The sequence below is a fragment of the Martes martes genome, assembly GCF_963455335.1.
Source record: "Martes martes genome assembly, chromosome: 6".
NCBI classification, from domain to species: domain Eukaryota; kingdom Metazoa; phylum Chordata; class Mammalia; order Carnivora; family Mustelidae; genus Martes; species Martes martes.
Genome location: NC_137893.1, coordinates 45,963,863 through 45,974,366, shown reverse-complemented (window position 1 = coordinate 45,974,366; position 10,504 = coordinate 45,963,863). Strand labels below are relative to the sequence as shown.

At 39.4% G+C, this 10,504-nt stretch overlaps 1 protein-coding gene across 1 annotated transcript; it reads left to right on the top strand.

Moving 5' to 3' along the window:
- Positions 1-267: 267 nt before the first annotated feature.
- Positions 268-1,506, top strand: PRSS35 (serine protease 35; the record flags this gene model as incomplete). Its single annotated transcript, XM_080805684.1, has 1 exon — positions 268-1,506. The coding sequence occupies one exon, from the start codon at positions 268-270 to the stop codon at positions 1,504-1,506; it is 1,239 nt and encodes a 412-aa protein (XP_080661810.1).
- Positions 1,507-10,504: the final 8,998 nt, after the last annotated feature.

Here is a 10,504-nt window from a genome sequence, read left to right as displayed (position 1 = left end):
GTAGATGTGGCACGTGGGGGTGGGGGAAGGTGGGTTAGAGTTGTGGAAGGAAGATTGGGTGAAATGCAATTTACTAAATTTGGAAGTCTGTGTGAGCCTGCTTAGCAGGGTGTATATCTAATCTCAGTAAAATCTAATAACTCCCAGTTGTGGTGATGGTACATTAGGGACTCAAGGCCTAAATGAAATGGGTAACATATTTAAAAAGAGGACATTATAAAGCTTCTCTTTCTTTTTCTATCTTTAAGGACAAAAGAGAAGAACAAAATGGAAAGTATGCTATTTTGTTGGATATTTCTCACCCTTGGGTGGACCCTCATTGATGGATCTGAAATGGAACAGGATTTTATGTGGCACTTGAGCAAAATACCCCGGGTGATCAGTGAAAGGACTTTCCATCTCACCAGCCCCACCTTTGAGGCAGATGCTAAGATGGTGCTCAGTAGAGTGTGTGGTATTGAATGCCAGAAAGAACTCCCAGCTCCCAGCCTTTCTGATCTGGAAGATTCTCTTTCCTATGAGACTGTCTTCGAGAATGGCACCCGAACCTTGACCAGAGTGAAAGTTCAAGATGTGGTCCTTGAACCCACTCAGAATATCAGCAGGAAAGGGGCATCTGTTAGGAGGAAGAGACAGGTGTACGGCACAGACAGCAGATTCAGCATCTTGGACAAAAAGTTCTTAACCAATTTCCCTTTCAACACAGCTGTGAAGCTCTCCACGGGCTGCAGTGGCATTCTCATTTCCCCCAGCCACGTTCTAACAGCTGCCCATTGTGTGCATGATGGAAAGGACTACATCAAAGGGAGTAAAAAGCTAAGGGTAGGATTGTTGAAGATGAGAAATAAGGGTGGTGGCAAGAAGCGGAGGGGTTCTAAGAGGAGCAGGAGAGAAGCTGATGGTGGTGACCAGCGAGAGGGTACCAAAGACAATCTGGAGAGAACCAAGGCTGGAAGAAGAAGAAAGGAATCTCATCGGGGTCAGAGAGTTGCTGAGGGGAGACCTTCCTTCCAGTGGACCCGGGTCAAGAATACCCACATTCCCAAAGGCTGGGCTAGAGGAGGGAAGGGGGACGCGGCTTTGGACTATGATTATGCTCTTCTGGAGTTGAAGCGTGCTCACAAGAAGAAATACATGGAACTAGGAATCAGTCCGACCATCAAGAAGCTGCCTGGGGGAATGATCCACTTCTCAGGATTTGATCATGATCGGGCCGATCAGTTAGTCTATCGGTTTTGTAGTGTGTCCGACGAATCCAATGATCTCCTCTATCAATACTGCGACGCTGAGTCAGGCTCCACTGGTTCTGGGGTCTATCTGCGTCTGAAAGAGCCAGACAAAAAGAATTGGAAGCGCAAAATCATTGCGGTCTATTCGGGCCACCAATGGGTGGATGTCCACGGCATGCAGAAGGATTACAACGTGGCTGTGCGCATCACTCCCCTCAAGTATGCCCAGATCTGCCTCTGGATTCATGGAGATAACGCCAACTGTACATATGGCTAACAGAAATCTGCAACGAGTCAATGGATCATCTAAGTCGCAGAGCACACCAGCTATGTTTATGGTAGCAAGATCACTTCCTAGGTCATGCCTGGACTTGAACCCTATCAACATTTTTATAAATTTAGCTTTTCAAAATTAGAAGATTTTCATATGTTTAAAAAATACTTAGGTATAAATAACCAAAACTAGATGGGCACCTCAATGTCAAGTATATATTCTTCTTTACATGGTGATAACTATCATTTGGGGGAAGTCTTTTATTTCTTTCTGCCTTCTTAAGGTTAGACACTTTAAAAACTTCAGACTGGTACCATAAATAATATGTGATTTCTTAATGGACTTTTTCTCAGGTTCCTACTCTATCAAGAATCTAATAGGGTGCTTGCTATTTGCATATTAAATGTGAAACTGCATATACAGGTACAGATGGTAACATGATTAGAGTCAGGGTAAAGACAATAACTTACAACAGCCTGTATTACTTGGAGATGGACCCATTCGGCTCATGCCCTCCGTGTTTATATAGTGTTTTCTGTTGGGTCCGAGAAACTTTGGTTTAGTTGTTGTTGTTGTTTTTAAGAATTATAAGATCCAGCAAGCTTTATAAACAAAGCTAGTGACTAATTTACTGCTTTAAAAAATATCAACTGAAGTGTGTATTATTTAAAAATGGGAAAAATGTTTTGTTCTAGGAAATGAATCTAGTTTAAAAATAGGGAAGATCTCAAGTTTTAATGCTCAAAATATGGACTTTTCATGAAGGCAGAGGGAAGACAGTTCACAAGTTACAAATGGTCATATTTTGAAAGCCTCGTCATTTAACACTAGTCTTCTCTGTATGAGGTGTTAAGAGTTTAAGGTCCAAGAATTTTAGCCTTTCTCAAGAGAGAGCCTTTTACCCCTTGATAGATTTCAGCATTCTTAATGGGGCCACACACATATTATTTTGGCGATTGCTCTGACTAGGAGTTTTAGGTAAATCCCTAAAAATGAATAGTACACATACAATTTTTAAAAGAAGGTTCTGATTCTTTTCATCACAGGCCAAGGCTGTATACTCGCTCAGGCCATCATGGCAGCCCCAGCAGAGAGAAGGCAGTGGCTGTGTTCAGGCAAACCACAGCCATTACTCAGAGTTTTCTTGAATGAACAGATATTTTTTGAATGGTTGTAAAAGTGGGTTCGTTCAGGCCATTGTGTCTAAAGGGTTTTAGTGATTTGCAGTTGAGTGCACCATAAAATTCAGGAATTGCAAGTCTAATTTCTGGTCTGCTATTTTTGGCAGTTTCTAGGGCACACATTCTTCTCACCTAAGTCACTGATTCTGTCAAGAGTTCAAATTTATTTTCTTGTTATTTTTTTTTAAGAGCATGGGGAGTTATACCCTTGATTAGTATGCAAAAGAATATTTGACTATGTTATGATAAAAGGTGATTTTGTAAATCTGTCCAAAATAGCTGGAATTCAATACGAGTATACATTCTTTTATAGTGTGAATCTGTTTAAAAATCATTCAATAAAAATTAAAAAAATAAATCAATCATAATTCTTATTCTATCCACATATATGTTTTATATACAGGGTTTTAGCAAATATTGAACTAACTGTGTCATTTACTAAAAAAAGGATTTTATTTAATTCTAACTGCATTTCACTAAGCAGTGTTTTGTCATTAGTGCAGGGGGGATAGGGCTATTGACTCAAAAGTTTTGATCACATCTTTTTTGGGGAAACATCTATATGATCACTGCAACTGAAAGTGTGTTGACATGAATTCTGCACACTTACATTATGGCAAATGCACACATACAATCTTCATCTTAGACCCTTAGAAAATAATTCTTGGGATTTGCATAAGTTCAGAATAACTTAGGGTGCTTGGTGTCAACAGTTTGGAGCCTATGCTTAAATTCTGAATACATATGATTTCCTTAAAATCGTTGTGCTTTCTGAAAATATAAAATTTAACCTATTTTATTTGCAGGGTTTTTAAAATTTTGTCATTCTCTCTTCTTTTCCAAGTGAATCATGAATCTTATGTGACCTATTTAGGACCACCAAAGTATACTACCTTACTCAGAAAGTTTTACTTCACATAACTTTTCCTGTTACACTTCTCAGATCTGAAATAGAAATCGAGCTCACTCAGCTAAAGAAATACACTCATGCACACTCATCATGTCTTTTGGGTTTAAAGGTCTATAGTGAGTTTCTGCTTGAAGAAACTTATCAGTGATTTGAATTCAAATAACTATAGCATTTACAAAACAACTGAAACTTAAAATGTGTGATTTTTTTCTTTAGGCAAAATAAAATGTATTTCATTTTGATGAAAATGAAAATGTATTTCATTTTATATGTGTTTTTTTTCTTGCTCAAATGGATAAACGTGTGGCAGAAGAGACAAGATTTTTTTTCTTTTTTGATATGCTTATTTAAATCCCAAATGTTCTTTTTGAAAAAGAGATTTAAATGCATATGTGGCCAGGATCAGAGTTCCAGACAAATCATTAGCTTTTTTATTTGTAGATCAAAGGATGCTTTGAAATTCTTTTTCATAGAAAGAATCTCAGGATTAGAAGAAACCGTAAAGATCATTTAGCTTAACTCCAAAACTTAGATTTTAACTTCCCTCCATCACATTCCCTTTAAGTGGTTGTCCAGTAGTAAAAACTTCACTGCTTAAATATTGGTTAGTTATTAAAATTAATTCAGGAATATAACTTACTGTTTTAGTTTAAATTATTAGTTCAATTTGTTACATTCTGCAAAAACTATGTTATCTTGCATTTTATCCCAATCTCCACATTTCAGTCACTCATAATTCTTTGACCTTCTGCTAGCAAATTGGGTATTTGCTCTTATCAAAAATGAACTATGATCCTTAATTAAGAATATTGGGGTAAGGCAATTGAACCAAGTACTGAGCATTAAAGAGATGTGAATCTCTAGCCGGAAATGGCCTGGAAATAGAATCATGTATTCTTTTATGTGGTGGTGTCACTATAACAATTAAATATATTTTGGCTACTCATTTTAAAGATTACCTGCCAAGGCTTAAAAAACAGTTTTATATTTATTTAGTAAATATCTCCCATTAATTAATGGAAGAATATTTCTAATAAATTGATTTTTTAGAAAAAGCTGGAATTGCTTTTTCTCTAATGCCCTAATCATAAGGTTCAAAGATACTTAGGAGATTCCGTCTAATTGATTGTGAAATCATGTTCTCATCAGATGAGATCAGTGTTTGGGGGATTCGTGACTCTTTACTGATTCACTATTTAACTGAGGGGAAAACCCCTCTTAGATGGTTTTCTTTTCTACTTATAAATAAAGCCTAGGGAGGGAAATTCCTTGCATACTACTTTCTGGGTTTGGTACTGCCAGTTTGATTCAGTTAGTTCAAGTGTCTAGAGCGCCGTGGCCAATTTATCTTGTAATCCAAATCTAGGCTAGTGTGCTTTCCTTCCAGGTAAGGTGGTGTTTTAGTTTGGGCTACCATAAGAAAATACTGTGGACTGGGGGGTGTAAACAACTAAAACTTTGTTGGATACCATCTTGCTGTGGACTCACGTGACCTCTTCTTTGTGAACATTCAGAGAGAATGCAAAACGAGCTCTTTGGTGTCTCTTCTTATAAGGGAATAATCCCACTATAAGGGCTCTACCTTCACGACCTCATCTAACCCCAATTCCCTTGCTAAGACCCCATTTCCAAATAGTATTACATTGGTGCTATAAGATTGGGGGGGCACAGTCAGTCTACAACATGTGTCCAGACAAAAGCCTGAAGTTGTACCTTGTGCCAGACTGAGGAAACCTCACAACACAGCAGATAGCAGAGGAACTAGGCAAAGGCTGTGACCAGCAGCTCAAGGCAACCAACCGCTTTCTCACCACTTTCATCATCATTAGCTCAAGTGCTTGTACCTGGCGCAGAGGAGGTGACGGTTACGTTCTAAAAAATATCACCAAGTACACCTCGAGGCTTCCTCTTTCAGGGCATCACTAATTCTATGCGAGGCTCCAAAATGCTAGAGGTACCGTCTTAACTGTATATTGCACTAAAGATAGAGCTACATATTTAAATAATGGTAATATTTATTTGTAATGAATTTTATCATGGGAATACCATAGCACAGCAAGTAGGGAATCAGATATTTGCCGTATTCCCGCCTGACTCCTGTGTTTCTGATAAAAGGACCTACAGACAGACAGGAGCCAGGCACCCGCAGTATCCTCACCCTCTCCATCCGCCACAAAAACATTTAATCAGATCATCTCTGCCTCAAAATTTGCCCCTGAAATCTTTTGGCTTGAGTAGTATTTAAAATTTTCCAGTAACATCTTAAAATCCACTTACTTTCATCAAGTAGGGACAAGCGGGCTACTTCAATCTACACGGCAGTCCACGTGATCATATGCGCCATGATTGCTTTCCAGCCTGGTGTTACCAAACGGAGGCCGCCACATTCCCATCAGTGCTGGTAAACGTTTTACTAATACTGAAATTCACATTTATGTCATTGAAATCCTGTATGTATCAATTCATAAGCTGAAAAAGTGTGTACGCTTTCACCCATGCGGCACAGATAAAGGGAATTCTTCAGAAACTGCTCCCACAACCGAATACAGAGCTTAGAAGCTTCCTCCAGGCTCTTGCTCAGCCTGATAACCACGCATTTCCTTACTCCTCTATATATTTTACTTTTAATTTCATCAGCAATTTGTAATATGCCGTGCAATTAACATCTGCTACCTAGAATTTCCTCTGTGGGTCATTTCAAGTGTCCAAAATATAACAACAACAACAACAAAATACGAGGCCCAAAATGAGTGGTATGAAATTACTTTTGCTCTATCTCAGGAGCCTGAGATCATGACCTGAGCCAAATCCAGACTCGGATGCTTAAGCAACTGAGCCACCCAGAGGCCTCGTTAACACATTTTTTTAAAAAAGTCTTGTGCTTGCATCAGGCTCTCTGTTCAGCAGGGAGCTTGCTTCCTCCTCTCTCTCCCTACCTCTCTGCCTACTTGTCATCTCTGTCTGTCAAATGAATAAAATCTTAAAAAAAAAAAAAAAGTTTTGTTTAAGAGAAACATCAGCAGTCTACTAATTGACTTGTTTTTATACTCAAAAGAAATTCTAATCTCAAAAGTCAAGAAAAACATCTTTCTCAAATCTTTTCTCAAGCCCCCAACCTCCCTCACTGCTTAAATATTTGTGCACTGTGAACGTTAATGTGTTATTATTGCAGGATCAGAATCCATCCTAAGCCGCATCCAAGGTATGCCTGCACTTCGCACTACAGCAGAGAGATACAGCGACTCTGATGTGATGGAAAACATTCGGGATGGGGAATAAAATACCTCTAATTGTCTAACTACACCAGACTGACTTGCATAACGTCAGCAAATATAATATGCTGATAGTTACAGTTAATTTTATAGGATTATAGAAATTCCCTGATATAATTGAAAAAAAGAAAGGCTGGCATTTCCTGTGAGCAGAGGTCAACAATCATCTCTCCAGCAGACAGGGAGTTTGTCTGTGGGGCACGTGTTGGGAGGGTTAGGGTATTGTACCTCGTGTTCTCTGAAGCTAGTGTTCCCTGCTCCCCACCCCCATTATGTTACTCCCAAGCTTCCAGCTTACTGGGGTTTAGCTAACAACCTAATGTTTTTCTAAAAACTGCCCATCAAGGAGCTTATAAACTAGGTAAGCAATTCAGAGATTTCCTGAAAGTAATCCTTACGGTACTGACTGACGCTTCTGGATGGTAAGAGGAAGTCCCTCTGGGCTCTAAGTACCTTCCTCTTACCAGCTCCTCCCCTGCCATTAATTGGCAGGAGGCAAGACTTCACAATTTTTGGTTTACTTAAACTATTGCTAATGACTCAGATACCCGATCACAAAACAACATAAATCTCAGGGTATAGGAGAGAAGAATGCGCTAGTACATAGTAGATCTGGGAGGACACATGAATTTTTTCCACCTCAAAACCACTTTAAATGGATCTACTATTAGAAAAACTTGCAGCTAACAATCTTAGAAGATACAGCTTCAAACTTTTCAAGAATTTTTCTTTGCAATACCTACAAACTTGCTGTTTATGTTTTCTTTTAAAAATCACTGTAGGCTTCGTGCCAAGATTATATTGCCAAACAAAAGTACCACCTTATAAAGCAATTGCCTAAAAATAAACGCATGTTGTTTTGGAGACAGGACCTTAATTTAGTATTTTGCTGCTGCACTTAGAACATTTACTTTAAAGGGCTTTCTTTGTGGCCCAGGAAACTAAGGGACACTACTGTACCAACCAAATGGACAGCTGTGCCACTTCATGTAGACCGCCATGTGACTGATGTGGTTCCACGCAAGGATGTCCTGGGCGGTTGTAGGCCCACAGACAGCGGCATCTCTCTCCTGCACATACCCCCAAATTAAAGCTTGACTTTGGGTGGAAACTATTGTATCATAATGTAATATGGACCACCTTTTTTATGAGTGGTAACTAAATGTCTCAATTTTTAGACGAGATGAAACAAAATACTCCTTGTGGCTTTCCTATTTTGAAGTCTTTAGAAAATTTCTCTCTTCTAAAATTCTTGGAATCATCTATAACTTTTAAACAGAGCTACTCACTGTGATTCCAGTGGCTCTCTGGGTTTTCAGTGGTTTCCCTTAGCCTAGTGGTTTCCAAGTTTGGCTGCTCATTGGAATGCTCTAGGGAATTATTTTAGAAAGCCTGTTTCCATGGCCTCCCTAAAATTTACCCTGGAATCCCCCAGAGTGAGGCCCAGAGATTTATACTTGATAAAGCTCTCCAAGAACTGATGATCATCCAGGTGTGGGAACCACGGTCATAAACGTGTTTCCTAAAGGAATTGTTCTTCCACCTTCCACAGCTCTCCCTTGGTGGATAATGAGGATGTTTGTCTTTTTCTTACAGGTTAAATGTTTTCTCAGCTTTACCTGCCTTTATACGTGTTCTGTAAGCTACCACAAGGATTCTGGTAATGAAAGTGGTGGTAGGGGCGCCTGGGTGGCTCGGTTGGTAGAGCAACTGCCTTCAGCTCAGGTCATGATCTGGGGTCCTGGGATGAAGCTCCACATCAGGCTCCCTGCTCAGTGGAGAGTCTGCTTCTCCTTCTCCCTCGGCCGGTTGCTCCCTCTGCTTGTGCTCTCTGTCAAATAGATAAAATCTTTGGGAAGAAAAAAAAAAAGCAGTGGTAAGCTATCAAATACATAGATAGTATTCTTTTCAGTATTTTTATAAAGTGGAAATATATTTTAGCAATAACATTGTTATAATACTGTTTTGTGATGGTAAGAAATGAGTCAAATTTACAAAACTTGAACATATGCGATCATTTTACAATCGGTGACAAAATCCAAGTTTACATCCTGAAAATCAGATACTATATAATTTTTATTTATAATCCACTTCACAATGTAGGTTAGATCAATTTAATATAATTCAACAATCTTTTATTGAGTCCAACCTTAGGCACATAGGATATAGAGTGAAGTCCTAGATTCTACTCTTCCTCAAAGAATTCATAACATACTAAGGAAGTCAGACATATATTTTAAAAAGTAGTGTGGAAAAGGTTTAGTATAAGGTGCTGAAGGAACACATTTAAAAGGATTGACTCTCTCAGGGTAGGCACATATGAAACAAGAAAGGTTTCTTGGAGTATGTGACACATAGGTTGGGTTTTGAAGGATAAGTTGAAGTTTGCCAACCTATCAGTGGGGATTTGCGGGGAGAGGAGGCCATCCATGGGAGGGGAAACAGCCTGTGCAAATGTATGGACGTGGTGTGTTGAGGCTGCAGTGAGTATTTAAGGATTGTTGCTATAGGAGATGAGCACCTCCTACTGGTGAGGAATGGCAAGAAATGAGGTTACCAAGCTAGACTTCGAGCCTTGAAAAGATTTTTGGACTTGAATGCAATGTTAGAGAGTTTTGACTTTAACCTAGTTGACCAGGAATTGATGCAGGTTTTTAAGTTAGAAAAATGTGATCAGACGAGTATTCTGTGAAGGAAACCTGGCAGTACCTTTAAGGCTGGATTCAGGTGGGTTTGGGTAGGGATTAGACTAGAGACAAAGAGCCCAGGAAAGAGGCTGCTGGAGCTGCTGTGCTAAGTAAGTGGTAGTGGGAATGGCAGGAGAGGGCAAGGTGGGAGACTCTCTGAGAGCAGAATGCTCAGTATATTTAGTAGCTCTCTGAAGGCAGGAGAGAATCAAGGGTGTCATGTCACGGAAGTGGACACCTGGGAGACTAGGTAGATGGTGAGACCAGCAAGTGGGACAGAAAAACTAGGCTTGAGGAAAAAGATTAATGAGTTCACATTTAGACATGTATGTTTAACATTTTTGTAGACTATCAGTAAGGTTGATAACATCCATACACAAAGAATGCAATGCCAAGAGAGTTATGAAACAAACATGTGGTTTTCTTAGTGAACTAATCCTTAGTTAACACATAGCCACCCAGTAAGCCATTTGACTGTATTTTACTCTGAAGTCAATCACATAGCAACCACACCTTTGTCTCTGTTCTAAAAACTAAATGGTCCTTTTATTTTTATTTTATTTGTTAATATTTTATTTACTTATTTGACAGAGATCACAAAGAGGCAGGCAGAGGGGGTGGGGGGAAGCAGGCTCCCTGCTGAGCAGAGAGCCCAATGCGGCTGGATCCCAGAACCCTGGGATCATGACCTGAGCTGAAGGCAGAGGCTTTAACCCACTGAGCCACCCAGGTGCCCCTAAATGGTCCTTTTAATTTGGTTTTGAAGCCACGGTTTTGTTTTTCCCTGAGAAGGGATAGGTGTTCTAAAAATCTGGCCCTCAATTTACATTTAAAATATTGCATACATGAAAAAAAAAAAAATATTGCATACATGGTCACAGCTCCATTTCCCATTTCCAATAGAGTGCCAAATCCAGGTGGCCCAAAATAGCAGAGAGTTTAAAAAAAAAA